General features: G+C 46.7%; 1 protein-coding gene across 1 annotated transcript in view; it reads right to left on the bottom strand.

The window, feature by feature from the left end:
* Positions 1-10,571: 10,571 nt before the first annotated feature.
* The window catches only part of JCAD (junctional cadherin 5 associated), an 80,191-nt gene continuing 74,633 nt past the window's right edge, over positions 10,572-16,129 (bottom strand). The window contains exon 4 of the mRNA XM_027976699.2: positions 10,572-13,194. Within this exon, the coding sequence (XP_027832500.2) occupies positions 13,160-13,194 (35 nt within the window). The 3' untranslated portion in view covers positions 10,572-13,159. The remainder of the gene's footprint in view (positions 13,195-16,129) is intronic.

Here is a 16,129-nt window from a genome sequence, read left to right on the forward strand (position 1 = left end):
CACACACACAGGGTTTGGAACCTGCAGTTGAAGTTTCCTCAGAGGTCTCTTTCATGAAAAAATCTGCAACAAAAGGGACAGAAGAGCAGCTGCTCTGGAGAACAGTATGAAGGTTCCTTGAAAACTGAAAACAAGAGTTCCCATATGGCCCTGTAACCCCTCTCCTGGGCATATATCTGGAGCAAACGCTAATTCCAAAAGACGCATGCACCCCGATGTTCATCGCAGAACTATTTACAATAGCCATGACGAGGAAGCCACCCAAGTGTCCACCGCCAGATGAATGGATAAAGAAGCTGTGGTGCACATATACAGAGGACTACTACTCGGCCATTAAATGGGATGAAATAATGCCATCTGCAGCAACAGGGACGGACCTAGAGATGATCAGGCTAAGTGAAGTGGGTCAGAAAGAGGAAGACATATGTCATCTTATGTGTGTCATCTAAAATACGACACAAACGAACTTAACCACAAAGACTCGCAGGCATAGACCACAAACATGGTTCCCAAAGGGGAAGGGGGAGGGGTAAATTAAGACTGAGATTGACAGATGCACACTGCTGTATACAGAAGAAACAAGGCCGCACCATGGAGCACGGGGAGCTATGTTCAGTGTCTTGCAATAAATTATACTAGAAAAGAATCTGAAAAAGTATATGTTGTTTTCGGTTAGTTGCTAATTCACACTCAACTTTTTTGCCACCCCATGGAGCCTGCCAGCCTCCACCATCCCTGGGGATTCTCCAGACCAGAACACTGAAATGGGTAGCCATTCCCTTCTCCAGGGGATTTTCCCAACCCTGGGAATGAAACCGGTCTTCTGCATTGGCAGGCAGACTCTTTACAGTCTGAGCCCGCCAGGGAAGCCCCAGAGTATATGCATGCGTATGTAAATATAGAGGCATTGCTGAAGCATGTTGCTCTACACCTGAAACTAGCACAGCATTGTAAATCAATATAAAATTAAAATTAAATTTAAAAATTATAACAATAAGCACAAACTTGGCAAATAAAAATGTTTTTTAAAAAAGAACTACCATATAATCCAGCAACTCCACTGCTAGCTAATTATCCAGAGAGAAAAAAACCCAGCAACCTGGAAAGCTGTCTGCACCCATAGTCATTGCAACATTACATATATATACATATATATATGTGTGTGTATATATATATATATATATAGAGAGAGAGAGAGAGGTTGGAGGCAGTACTGTATTTTTCTTCTTAGGTAGCACTAATTTTCAGATGAGGCTTCCCTGGTGGCTCAGTGGTAAAGAATCCGCCTGCCGATGCAGGAGACACGGGCTCAATCTCTGGGTCAGGAAGATCCCCTAAAGGGGGAAATAGCAACCCACTCCAGTATTCTTGCTTGGAAAATCCCAGAGGAGCCTGGCGGACTGCAGTCCATGGGATCACAAAGAGTCGGACACCACTTAGGGACTAAACAACAAGTGCAAAACATTTCAGATTCATCTCCTCTGCCATGTATAACCTGACCTTGGAAGCATCTTTAAACTTCCTGACCCTCTGTTGCTTCATCTGCAGAAAAGGAATGAAAATATCTGTGTGCCTGGCTCACAAGATGATGGTGAACAAGGGTTTCAACCTTGGCTGAAAGGGGTTCAGAAAGAGAGGGTCCTGAGACTGCACCCACCTTGTAAGCGAGGCCACCTGGGCATCCTGGGCGGGGACGGCAGACACAGGAGTCAGGATGGAGGCTGTGTGACATCGGCAAGAGCACTGGATAGGGTGGCAGTGGATCCAAATCCCTAACCCCCAGTTGGCACAGGGCTCCGTGAAGAGGGCCAGGTGACACCCACCTGCGGGACAGGAGCCCTGCACTTTGAAAACCCAGGGGGTCAGAGGAGCAATGGGTGCCTGAGCTTTGCCCCCAAGGGAGGCAGTCTTTATCCCACTTGGCCATCCACAAACCTGTCCTTTGCCCTGGTGACGGACACATCTCAGACTGTTCACTTTGCAAACATCCTTGGAAAGCTGGTTTGGAGCAAAATCTAGAACAAGAGCAGTCAGCAGAAGGGCAGGCGACCCACAGAGAGCTGCCTGAGTTGTCTCTCAACTGTCTCTGTCTCTCAATATATAGCAACAAATATATATACATATTTATTGCTATATATATACACACACATACACATATATATGTGTATGACACTTAGGTTGTGTCCATGTCTTGGCTATTGTGAATAGTGCTGCGATGAACATTGGGTGCATGGATCTGTTTGAATTCGTTTTCTCCAGATATATGCTTGGGGTGGGACTGCCGGATCAAATGGTAACTCTATTTGTAACTTGTTAAGGAGCCTCCGCACTGTTCTTCACAGTGGCTGCTCTATGAAACCAAAAAAGCACCATATGAAAGTGTGAGTGCGGGGGATCCATCTAGTGTTCCCACTGCCCTGATGCTGACAATTGTCCCCTGTGAGGGGAGGAGCCAAAATGACTCCCTCGTGCTGCTTATACAGATGGGGAACCAGGTCGCAAAGAGGTGATGTGTTTGCCCCAGGCCACCTGGCTAATTGATGAGCTGCCGAGTCTAACACTGGGAAATGTAGACTCCAGGCCTCTGGCAAGATGACTTCTGAGATCGCTCAAGCCCCACCCATCCCCACGACAGCCTACAGATTATAACCCCTGGGAGTTCTCAGCAGTCACCACCTTCAGAAACTTCTGGAGCTGAGCTCCTTTGAAAACAGGTGAAAACATAAAACCATTAGTCGCTGTCATGTCCGACTCTGCGACCCCTTGGACTGTAGCCTGCCAGGCTCCTCAGTCCATGGGATTCTCCAGGCAAGAATCCTGGAGTGGGCTGCCATGCCCTCCCCCAGGGAATCCTGAACCTGGGTCTGCTGCATTGCGGGCAGCTTCTTTACTTTCTGAGCCACCAGGGAAACCTGGAAAACAGGTGAGAGGAGTGCAAAATAACTTGGCTTTGGCTCAGGGTATCACGCTTGCAGGGGCGGCAGGGGGTTACCAGGGAGCTAAGGACACCCAGGAACAATTGGACCCAGAGCTGCCCAGTGGGTTGGGCATGGGCAGGGCTGCAGCCCTGGGAGGTGAGTCTGGTGATCAGCCAGGTACCCCTACACCTGTGTAGCCGATGCTGTTGTCCCCTAAGGATCCATACCCAAGGGGCAATTTCTGCGCAACATAGGTAGCCAGGCTCCGGAAGTCAGACGGCCTAGGACTGAGGTCCGTCTTTGCGCTTCTGTGGATGTTGAGGAGGGTCTCTTGTCCGGGAGGGGCTCTGCAGGGCGGTGGTGGTGGTGGGGGGCATCCTGCAAGAGCCCCAGTTCCTGCCCCCTCTTCTCTGGGGGTTGTGCTCAGCATGGGCTTCCCTGGTGGCTCAGGCGGTAAAGAATTTGATTGCAATGCAGGAGACCTGGGTCTGATCCCTGGGTTGGGAAGATCCCCTCCAGTATTGTTTCCCAGAGAATCCCATGGAGAGAGGAGCCTGGCAGGCTACAGCCCATCGGGTGGCAAAGAGTTGGACGTGACCGAGCAACACAGCACATGTGCCCAGCATGGCTGCTTTTCCAGGCCACAGCATGACAGCTGATGAACTTTGATTGAACAGGCGCTTTGCTAAGCTCTCTCATGCATTATTTTATCTGACCCTCACGAAACCCTCTCTGTGATAACAGAAGTGACCAGATGCCTATTTGTCCAAAGCCCCTCTGGCTCTAAGGCACATATATGCTTCCAACAAAAAGCTTGTGGGTTATCTGCATATTTTCACAAACCAAGTTTGGGTCCAGGAGCAGAATCTCTGAAGAGCCTTTGTTTCATGCCGACTGATTGCAGCAAAGTACCTCAACCCAGATCTTAGATCAGTAGGTCAGGGGTTCCATTTGCAGGAAAAGCTGCCAGCCTCCCCAGAGCCAGGTGGTACCAGATGCTCTGGACCAGCTCCCTCTTTGGAATGAGCTGATGCTGCCCTCTAGTGCCTGAACGCTGGTGGGACACCTCTGCCAAGGATGCGCAGGTTGACAGCCTTGTCATTCTCATCCCTGGAGTCACAGGACAGAGTGTGCACCTCCGGGCTCTGAAAAGCGTGCTTCTTCCCAGTGCCTCTCCACACAGACAGCCAGGCCCTGCCCACCAATCTTGAGCATCCTTGGGCTGAATCTCGAGCATTCTAGGGCTGTGCGGAGCTGTCACCACCCTCCTGCAGGTTCAGCTCTATGAGGAGGGTTTTTTCCTCTGGAGGGGACTTTGGGACACCTTTTGCCACAGTCGCTCATCCCTGAAGCCGTTTATTCCAACGGCTAGGAGCCAGTGTTGCTATTTGGCAGGAATGCCAACTCAAAATCCACGAACCTCAGAGGTATTTCCTTGTTTCCTCTCAAGTGACTGTCGCTTTAGAAACCAAGAGTGAGAGTGCTAGTCGCTCAGTCATGTCTGACTCTTTGGAACCCCATAGACTGTAGCCCACCAGGCTCCTCTGTCGATGGGATTCTTCAGGCAAGAATACTGGAGTGGGTTGCCATTCCTTTCTCCATGGATCTTCCTGATCCAGGGATCAAACCTGGGTCTCCTGCATTGCAGGCAGACCTTTTCTTTTTTTTTTAAACCATTTGAGCTACCAGGGAAGCCAAGGATATTTCCAAAGACACGAATCTGAGCACTGAGAAACACAGCATCTCCTCCTGTGAGGATTTTGGAGAAGTGTTTGAATGTCCAAAAAGCAGAGATGCCTCTAATGATTTTTAGCCTTTGAAGAAGCATCAGAGGAAGGGTCTGAGGTCAACTTTGGCCCTCAGGTAGAAACCTGGTGGGTGAGAGGTGAGATTTCCCAAGGCAACCAGCCCAGGTCAATCTAGCCATGTTAGCGGAGGTAGGCATGGGGTCAAAGGGCAGAGAGCTAATCTCTTGAGCACACACCTCCCTCTGGGTGATTCTTGATATCCCCAAAGGCCCTGACCTCAGGCATTTGCAAATTATAAAAATTCATGGAGTCCTCCCTGGCTATCCAGTAGTTGGGACTTCACCTTCCAATGCAGGGGATGCCAGTTCAATTCCTGGCTGGGGAGCTAGGATCCCACATGCTTCACGGCCAAAAAACCAGAACATAAACAGAAGCAATATTGTAACAGATTCAACAAAGGCTTTCAAAAAAATTCATGGATGCCTTGAGAGCACGCAAATCTCCCCATAATCACAACAGCATATAATGAACAATGGAATTAGCCCATATCTCAGTCAGCAGGTTACTATATAATGCTGTGTAACAAGCAACCTCAAACATTTCAAGAACATACACAGTAAGCATTGGTTTCTCACACATTCGTGGTCAGCTAGGGTGACTCTTCTTCAGCCTGCAGGTCTTTGGATTGACTGGGATAAGTGTGTCGTTCATTTTTCCAGAATGAGGGGCTGCTGGAGCATATTTTCAAGGCAATGGGAGTAATCCAAACATCATACCCTGTGGACCCCAGTGTACCTGTGAACTAATCAGTGGGCGGAACACACAGAGGCACATGCTGGGCTGGCTCCCTGGCCAGTGATGTCCTAAGACTCACCAGCTTCAAACTGGAGGATTGATGTGCAGCCCCAGAACAATGACCAATTGCCACGTTTCCTAAACAGCGCTCAAGAACAAATGAAACTGTGTAGCCAACCTGGCAAAGACTGAGGAGTGGGAGTGAGAGTTTGCACCCGGTCTCCACCATTTGTGTCATCATGGGGTTCCCTGGTGGTGGGAACCCAGATTGTGATCCCAGAGCTCACTTGAAGCTCACTCTGGGTTGTCCTGCAGAGATTCTTTGCTACACCATGAGCAAGTCTTATTCATGAAACCACCTTTTATTTTCATAAGAAGAGGTTTTCTATTGTGTGTGATGGCAGGATCTAGGCAATGCTTCTGTGACTTGAAAAATTAAAAGTGAAAGCCGCTCAGTTGTTTCTGATCCTTTTCGATCCCATGGTTGTCCATGGAATTCTCCAGGTCAGAATACTGGTGTGGGTAGCCTTTCCCTTCTCCAGGGGATCTTCCTGACCCAGGAATCGAACCAAAGTCTCCTGCACTGCAGGTGGATTCTTTACCAACTGAGCTATCAGGGAAGCCCCTGTGACTTGAAACTTCTCTGAATAAAGAAAGAAACAAACCCCTTCATAGACACTATCCATGGGAGGTGCTCAAACTGAAAAAAGAAAATCTACTGTGAATGAAATAAAGTCTGCAAACTTTAGCTTCTTTTTCTTCATGGTACAATCTTATGTACATGAATTGTATCTGAACCAGATATAATATGGGCATGATTGTATCTCTGATGGGGAATCCTCCAAGAGTAACAGACATTTATAATAAAGAAAGTCATTTAAAAAATATTGGTATAAACTGTGTGGCATAATATTGGTGTGACTCAAACACAGACTTCTGTCCAAGTTCATGCATTCAGTGCTTCCCAAAGGCAAAAGTAACTCTCCTAACAGCTTGTATGCGAAAAAAGGCAGATCCTATGGTAAAATTACAAAGCTCTCAGGCCCCATCTCACATTTCTTATTCCTTCCCCACTAGCCATCACAAGTTTCCCTTTTGCTTTCACTGGTAACAGAATTATGATTATATTCAGGTCTGTAATGGTGCCCAATTTAAAGGACTACATTTCCCAACCTCCCTTGTAGCTAGTTTGACTAAGTTCCAGCAAATGGAATATAAGCAGAAGAGTTTAGGACTTCCTGGACATCTCTTTAAAGTAACCTAACTCATCTGGGAGAATTCTTCCTAATGTCATCTACCTGGAAAGTGTCCAAGATGACTGGCACTTTGGCAGCCATATTGGGCCATGAGGTTACCTTGAGGATGGAGGCCACCATGAGAGGATGCTAGAACAGAAAGATACAAGGAGCCCAGGCTCCCCAGGTACCGTGGAGCCGACATGCTAGCCCCGGACTGCCTGCCTCTGAGTTCCTTGAAAGTGTGAGAGACATAAGCTTGCATTTCACTTAAGCTACTGGTTTTTCCAATTTTCAGATAAGCAGTTGAACCTTATTCTAACAGATGCATATAGTGTTGTAAGATGTTACCTTTGAATTTCTTGACTAACTAGAGGATCATTCTCTCGTCCTCCGGGATGCAGCAAGCTAAAATGAACAGCATGACTTTGGGGCATAGAAATAGGTTTGAACCCCTGCCCTTTCACCAGCTGTGAGCTGCATCTGTAAGCAATTATTTATCTTCTCTATACCCATGTGTCTTTTGTAAAGTGTTGTACATTGAATTTATGTTATAACGTACCTGGCACACAGTAGGAACCCAACAATGTTGGTTTCCTTGTTTTCTTCCATGGACTTGCAAAGAGTTGGACACGACCAAGCTAGTAACACACACACATAGCTGATTAACAATGCTGTGATACCAAACTTCCTAACTATCTCTTCTTCGCCTCTCCCCAGCAACCATAAGTTCATTCTCTAAGTCTGTGAGTCTGCTTTGTAAGAAAGTTCATTTGTATCCATTTCTTTTTATATTCCACATATAAGGGATGGCATACAGTATTTCTCCTTCTCTGACTTCACTCAGAATGACAATCTCTAGGTCCATGCATGTTGCTACTAATGGCATTATTTCATTCTTTTTAATGACTGTGTTATATTCCATTGCATATATGTTCCAATCTTCTTTATCCATTCCTCTGTTGATGGACATTTAGGTTGTTTCCACGTCTTGGCTATTGTAAACAGTGCTGCAATGAACACTGGGGTACATGTATCCTTTCAGACTATGTTTTTCTCTGGGTAAATGCCCAAGAGTGGGACTGTAGGATCAGATGGTAGCTCTGTTTTTTAAGGAACCTCTGTACTATTCTCCATAGTGGCTGTACCAATTTACATTCCCACCAACAGTGTAGAAAAGTTCCCTGATTTTACATACTCAGAGGAAATTTCAGGGAAATACGCATCTAGGTTTGCATGTATACAGGTTGGCTCTGCCATGATGACCTCTGAAATGCCAGTGGGGTTAGGCAAGATAAAAACAGCCATAGGTAGTAAAGCAGGAAGCACAGGACAGAAGTAGCCGTGAGACAAGACAGCAAATAGAACCTCGATGTGATCAGGCACAAACCTCTACCTCAAGAGCTGGGTTCTCCCACTGAGTCCAGACCAGACACCGGCTGGACCTGGAGGAACGATGCTTCCCACGGGGCTGTTGTCCCCAGTGCTGAGCAATGGGGTGATCGACAGCGTTTCCAGTCTGTGAAGTACAAGCTGACTATCTTGGGGGAGATTTATGCTCGGGGTAGAAGCAGAAAGGCCGACTTAGCTGGGAAGAGACAAACTCTCTGAACCTGAGTGCATTTAAATTGTGAGAAAAACAGTCTATGCGGACACTGCAGATTAATGCCTTGGACTGACTGCCAGGCTCATAAACACCGCGGTACCCTGTTCTAACCTAAGAAAAATGTTTGGGAGAATTCAATGTTGTCAGTCTCTTGGCTGGTCTGTACTATGGTGGGGGGCGGGGGTGGGGAACAAAAGCATGATAAGTTATTGGAAGGGGGAAGGGGGACCATGGACCACCCCGGTGAAAGATTAAGTCATGGCAAGATTCCCTACCCCGGGAATGACCCGGTCTTCCATCATGTACAGCCGCAGTTTTCAAATTATTTTACTCTTGGACTGTTCTGTCAGGGCGAAAGACCCTATGGACTTTCAATTTCACCAAACAACAGTTATTTCATCTTAGAGTTGGAAGAAACCAGCTAATTTAGTTCAATCCCTTTCCCCCACTTATGAAATGTTTCCAAGTGGGTAGCAGAGGTGGCCACAGTCAGAGAGTTTAGGCAGAGCTTAAAGCCAATTCCTGGCCCAAGTGCTTTATGCTACAGCATTAATTTGGTCAAGGGACTTCTTTTCCAGTTATATTCTAATATGTGCATTGAATTACCAACTGGCAGGGAATAGCTCTTCATTTTAAGGCCTGCATCTTGACATGATCTGAAATTTCAGACTAGGGAGAGGACCCTGGAACTCTTGAGCTTTGGGCTCCACACACATGGAGCCAGGAGAGGATGAGGGCAAGTCTGCAAAAGCTGATAGGAAAGAGGTAAAAAGGACCTTTTTTTTAAATACAACTTGGAAACCACCAGGTAGTGTGGTGGTAAAGAAATTGCCTGCCAAGCAGGAGACACGAGAGACATGAGCTCAGTCCCCGGGTCAGGAGGATCCCCTGGAGGAGGAAACGGCAGCCCACGCCAGTACTCTTGCCTGGTAAATCCCACGGACAGAGGAGCCTGGCGGGCTACAGTCCCTGGGGTCACAGAGTTGGACATGACTGAGCAACTAACACACAACTCCACAGGCGCCCTGTCCCTCCCCCTGCTGCCCATGAACCTGAGACTGTTCTGGGGGGCTGTGGGTTAGACCCCATCAATGTTTTCCAGAGGCTGAATTGCAGTCTTTACCACTCCTCCCCACCTTTAAAAAAAAAAAAAAGACGTGCAGGCTGGGGACCATTCTATCTTTCATGTTATTTTATCATCTCCTCCTTCTTGGCTTGAGGGGTCCCTGAGAGGACAAACCCACACTCCTGGAAAAGGACCTCCCACCAGGCAGACTCTTAAAGGTCACTTGGAATAAGTCTCTTAAATCCTGTCCTGAGTAGCAACCCTCCTCCCACAAACAGATGTGCAGAATCAGGAGTTCAAAACAAAACAGAAAGAAAATGCAGAAGTCCCCCCGGCCTGTAACAGCTTTGGCTTAAGAAATGCACTTGCACCCTTCACTCCATCTCTGCCAGGTGGATCTGGCGGAACAGTGACCACCTAAAGAGTGGTGGTACTGCATCCAGGTCTCTGAGCCCAGATATTTAAAGGCATTCTGCAATGCTGGCCCGTTTTCGGGGGACGCTAACCTGACATTTAACTGTGTACCATTTAGTCATTTTAAACAAGACAAAAGACGCACAAGTGTAATCTTGGAAGGTTACAGATGAGATGCCGGGTTCACCTTATCTTTCATCAGCCCTTTCTGCTCAGAGCTGGGAAGTAGTTGTGTCAACTGAGAATCAAATTTATCTTTTCCCCAGAAACCCACAACCAAGGTGCTATCAGAGAAAGTCATTTTGCTGTTGCAAAAAGCAGTCATTTGAGTTTAAGCTCAACAGGGTCATTTGGGTTTAGACACTTGGACTTCTGTGAACAGCAGACAGCCCTTCACAAACCATCATGTGAAACAGACAAGGATCTACTTAGAATTTCCACAGGAATCAAACCTCAACCTACAACTCTCAGGAGGAAATCAGGATCTCACGGTACATACATTTTTAAGGGATGTTAAAAAAAGGGACCCAAATAGTTATGTACAAACACGGAAAAGGATTCTAAAGACGCAGTCAGGGACGGTGCACCCTTCAGAGGGAGTTTTCTGTAGTTTGCAGAAACTGAAGGTTCAAAACAATAATAAAGATGTTTGGTTTTCAATGGTCCAGGAATTTTCTTCAAAGAAAGGTAATTAGAGCTATATTACCAATATTTTACCCCTTCTTTTGCAAATCAAGAGATACAAACACATTTCAATTGTGATTCCTCACATTTTTAAAGTCCAAATAGTCAAAATTAGAACTTTTAATCTTATAAGCCCCCAATTATTAAACACCAACAGTAAATCATATGAATGAGAAAAATAATGACAAATACAAAATATGAATACTTCCTTTCCAGCCACAAATGATGAGAGAGCTGTGCATGTATGAGAAATAGAAATAATAAAAGAATAATTAGCAAAAGTTCAAAACCTCTGGACAAGCTATTTTATAGGATTAGAAACCGTTATTTACCTCAGGAAATGCAAGTTTAAAAGTCACATTTTCAGTTACCTCTCCTCCTAAAAACTTATGTACACACTAGAATCTAGAAATTAAGGTTAAAGGGATAAATACTGATAATTTCCCCTAAATTTTTAGAATAGTTTCAGAGTGATATGATACAAGGATTCAGAAGAAAACAGCGTGTCATATTCTGGTTTGTGATCTCTTCCCTTTAGGATCCTTCTCTTTCTCTTGAGGAATAAGCTCCTGTTGAACTCTTTTGATTAAAAGATGTTTTAGATGGAATTAAAGACTGTAACGGGAAAGTCAGAGCCGGTAATATGTATATACATACACAACACACACAAGTATATACGTCTGTAAGTGTACATACATGACACATGCGTGTCTGTACGCATGTTTATGTACACACATGATGCATGTGTGTGCGTGTGCGTGTGTACATATAACCTCTCTCATCTGCACCTAAGAGGGATGTACACCCCTCACAAGGATCCCCCAGGTGGCTGCTCCCAGTGGTACCAGACGACTCCGGTGATTTTCCGGGCATAGGCCCGGCCCGTCATCCCCACGGGCTGTGAGAAGCAAAGCCTCTAATTTCACACGAACCAAAATCTGGAAAGGAGTGACCATGAGAAACAGGGAAGAAGCAAGGCTGCGAGGTGGGTTTGAAAAGACTTCTCAGAACTGCTTAGACTCCGTGTTGTTTATTACTGTCCAAATGCATGAAGTTCTGATGAAATACAATCATATGGGACAGATAAAAGCAGGCCATGAGAGCCCAGAGCTGTTTTAGGGCCAAATGGCAGACCACTCAGCAGTTCACATCTTAGGAATTCAAAATGCTTAGAAACTGATAAGGTGGTTTCTGAAAAAGAAAGAGAAAGAGAAGGAAAAAAAAGACGAAAAGGAGGGAGGGAGGGAGGAGACAGAAACCATTGAGGAAATGTTAGCTCACGAGAAAGCCTGACTTAGAAAGAAGTGACAAACACATTTTTAAAAAATGCATAAACTTTGTGCAGATTAATGCAATAGTAAACAGCAGAATACATAGGCCTCATAATACTTCTGTAATGGCGTACATATAATGTCTCTAGCACTTTTGGAAAATAGGCAGAGGCTAATTAAAGATCATTCTAGATAAAAATACACATTTCTTTAAAGGGACAATGGGGATGAGGGGAGGGGGATCTGGTCTCAGGGCACATCCCCGCAGATGAACAAAGATGAAACTATGGGGGCTTTTTTGGTAATTCTAGTGAATATGGCAGCAAAAATTTGTTGTAAGGATGTTGTTGGCTGGTTCTAAGAGGGTTATTTTCAAATATAACCTTATAGCTGCATTTGTAAAAAAAAAAATCTTTGTGAAAAGTTAATTTTATTAACCCTGAAAAATGTCTCTATTGACATCTCTTTCTAAGATAAACTAAGAGTAGCAAGAGTTGTGAATGGGTGAGGGGTTTATGCTTTAAAGCAAATGCGAACCCTCTCTGGGTTCCTCTCACACAAAGGGATACAGACTCTTAAATACAATAAACTTCCTTAAAAATCTGCCACCTAACAACTGTTTACATCATAGAAAAATAGCATTTTTTTTGGTAAAAAGAAATATAGTTACTTTGTTAAAATGGTCTATTTTACCAGCAATTATTTCTCATATAAAGAACTTCTAGACATCCATACAGGAAATAAAAATAGATAATACTGAGTGCAAAGCAGACAATGGCATGTTTGCAAAAGATCAGAGCGTCTCATTGCCGATAAATAATACTCTTGTCCATCATGGTACAAGGTTTCATCTTTTGGAAACTTACAAGCTACCGCTTTCATTTGCTGATGGCAAGTTACTTAATAGGTAAAGTGACTTCAGCAGCAGAAGGCCAAATTGATGAGAAATGGATCATACATAGGTGTTCACATTTCCCGGAAACTCAAAGTGCTGAAACACTAGCAATGGCCTACGTCCCCCAAACTCCCGAAAGTGAGCGTGGGCAGCAGGCCACAGGGATGCGAAGGGGGATTTATGACATTCTTGGTCCTTTCAAAATCATTCATTAAACCACCCACATTTGAGTTTTCACATATAGCCAGATTAACATCAAACGCTCTATCAACTGGGCTAAATCCATCATTAAGGAGGGTCCTTGTAACTCTCTTCTAAATATAGGTATTAACCCTTCATGCTATAAAAACAGATGCTTTCAACAGACTACTGCTTTATTTCCACAGAGTGACTCTGTGGAGTCGATGTGTGTCCTGGCCATGGGGAAGGATGGCCCAGTGAGGTTCCTCCCAGGTGGCGGGGCTGAGGCCAGCTTGGGGGGTCACCCATCAGCAAAAGACGCGGCCCCACACTCCAGCGGCGTGCCATCACACCCTTTCCACCCTGCTTGGGTCATAGGAATCTGCAGAAAAAGGAAACAAAAGAAAATGAGTAGCATATTCCACTGGTCTGCTTTCTATTTAATCCTCAGGCCAGAAATAACTGTGTAGGGAGCCAGGCCCACAGGTGTCGAGATGTTAATTTTCAGACATCTCACTGACCTTATTTTTCACCAAGGAGTAAACGGCTATCATCTAAAGGCTATTTTGAAGGAACGGGTATGACCCATGCCTAATCACAGATGGGAAATGGGGGCAGCTTAGTATTTTGACTGTCCCTTCCTGTTGTTCACAGGGAACATAATTCACTTTAACTGCAACTCTTGTAAAGCAGTAGCAACGCTTTCAGCTGATACTAAGCAGGATACTGCGTGCATGTACGTTGCAACTCTAAGGAAAGCTTGCCGTGGGACCAGTGATGTCCCAGGGGGGCCTGAAACCCTGAGAACTGGGCCTGGTGATGGCAGGCCTCCTGTCTCTGACCCCACAGCCAGCACGCAGGCCCCAGGCTGCAGGCTCGCCCACCAGCCTTCCACACACAGCAGTGCGTGTGAGTCTGAGTTGCCATGCTGATCCACTCTACAGCTACACACACTGGGCCCAACCGGCCCTGGTTTCCAAAAAGGGACACCACACAACAGAACAATGGTCCTAGATTATCACTTGGGCTGTGGCTGGGCCCCTCGGGCATCACAGATCTCTGGGGTCCACGCAAACCTGAGGCTCACATGTGTACCTCCCACGGTCAGAATCTCCTCCCATGGCAGCTCAAAGGGCTCCTAAGTTCTTAAGAGCAAATACATAAGAAGTCTAGCAGGATGGTACAATTCAACAGGTATTAAAACTATCAGAGCCATCTCTTCCTCAACCCATCTGGACAACAGTGCATTCTGAAGGCCACGCAGAGTCCCACTTCTCTGGCAGCAAGATATCTTGCTGTGTCCGCTGCACACCTTGACAACGGAGGAGGAAATGGCAACCCACTCCAGTATTCTTGCCTGGAGAATCCCCCGGACAGAGGAGCCTGGAGGGTTACCATCCATGGGGTCACAGAGTCGGATACGACTGAGCGACTTTAGGCTTCCCTGGTAGGTCAGCTGGTAAAGAATCCGCCTGCAATGCAGAAGACCTGGCTTAGATTCCTGGGTTGGGAAGATCCCCTGGAGGAGGGCATGGCAACCCACTCCAGTATTCTGGCCTGAGAATCCCCTGGACAGAGGAGCCTGGTGGGCTACAGTCCATGGGGTCGCAGAGTTGGACGCGACTGACACTTACACCACACACCTTCTTGACTCCTTGGGATGTACTTATGATGAGACGCCACAACTGCGACAACTAAGACAGTGTTTGCTGCACTTGGGGCAGGCTCTGCTTTTAGGAAGGGGTCTGCTGCTGCCCGACTCTGTGCAGCCCCATAGGCAGCCCACCAGGCTCCCCCGTCCCTGGGATTCTCCAGGCAAGAACACTGGATGGGTTGCCACTTCCTTCTCCAGTGCACGAAAGTGAAAAGTGACGGGGTATGCTGCTCCTCAAACGCTTACAGCACCAAGTGTTCGTCTTGTTGGAAGCAGGCAGATCCCATGAACAAGCTGCCTTCTGCAGGTCTACACTTAACACCCACAGTGACAACACGGGTCTTAGCGGCTGAGCCCCTCTCTGGGCTCAGCTGGCCTCATTCAGTGCTGATTCTGGGGGACCCCAGTGAGCGAAGATGAGATGGAAGCGGGTGGTCACGAATGGATGAAAGGGCACGCTGGCGGTGGGGAGAGGCCTCGAGAGGCTGAGCCTCCCGGGACACAGAGCCCGGCCTTCAGCAGCCCACCTGAGGGCAGGTACGTGGAGACCGACCTACAGAACACGCCTGCAGCCCGACCCCCACTGCTGAAGCTGAGGGCCCAGAGACAGAACCACAGAGAGAAATCAGTACGACCAAGGACTCCTTCTTTAGACCATGGAGGGTCGAGGTTCAATAAAAATACAACGTGAGCCGCAGTATGTTAAAGTTTTTAGTAGCCATGTTAGGGCAAACAAAAGGAAGCAGGTGAAAATAGTTTCAATGGTGCATTTTATGTCACCAAATATATCCAAAATGTTATCATTTCAACAGGGTAATCAATAAAAATTATTGGGACATTTTAGTTTAGTTTTTTTTTTTTTTTTTGGTGATGTCTTTGAACTCTGGCATGCGTATCACACATTTACAGCCCATCTCAACTGGGACGAGCCATCTTTCAAGCACTCAGGAGCCACATGTGACCAGGGGCCACCATACTGCCGGCAGAGGTGCCGGAGAACAGGGAAGTCATGCCCCTCCTGGTTCCTGTGGGCCTTGTGTCGGGGGAAGACAGATCACTAAGGCCCACCCTGGTGGGTATTTCACGTATGAACACCCTCGAAGGCTACCACCTGTGAGGATGTGCTGACGCCCAGCCGCCTAATGGCATCACGTGGCTCCTCTCAAGCTTGCCCTGGTTATCCCCACCCCAGGCCCGAAGAGGACAGGTTGTCCCCACTCCTCCTGAATGTGTACCAGGAGAGCGGCCAGCAGAGGTGGACGGGACCAGACCAGCAGGCTCGGACACCGATGCACCCGGATTAGGCTTCTGACATAATCCATCCAGCAGAGATGGGAATGCTGTGACCTGAATTAGTTTTGAGCTGCTGATTTCTTAGCCAGAGCTCCCCTCGACCGAAAAACACTAAATGTTAGCTGAAACGACTGTCTTTAAGCTGAACGCAGGTCTTTATGATATGATGGGTACATAACACAGATAATAAAGTTCTAGAAGGATGTGTGTCGGGGTGGGGGGGGCGGTGGTTTACAGATATATGAGGTACAATATTGCTTGAAAATTCCAGAACAAAATTTGAATCTAAGTGGGCTGTGAGTCTGGGGCAGTGAAGCGGGTCCCATACCCTGAGGTGATAGAGGAAAGGCAGGGGTCAGGCGAGGATGGA

The sequence above is a fragment of the Ovis aries genome, chromosome 13 (genome assembly GCF_016772045.2).
Source record: "Ovis aries strain OAR_USU_Benz2616 breed Rambouillet chromosome 13, ARS-UI_Ramb_v3.0, whole genome shotgun sequence".
NCBI lineage: Eukaryota > Metazoa > Chordata > Mammalia > Artiodactyla > Bovidae > Ovis > Ovis aries.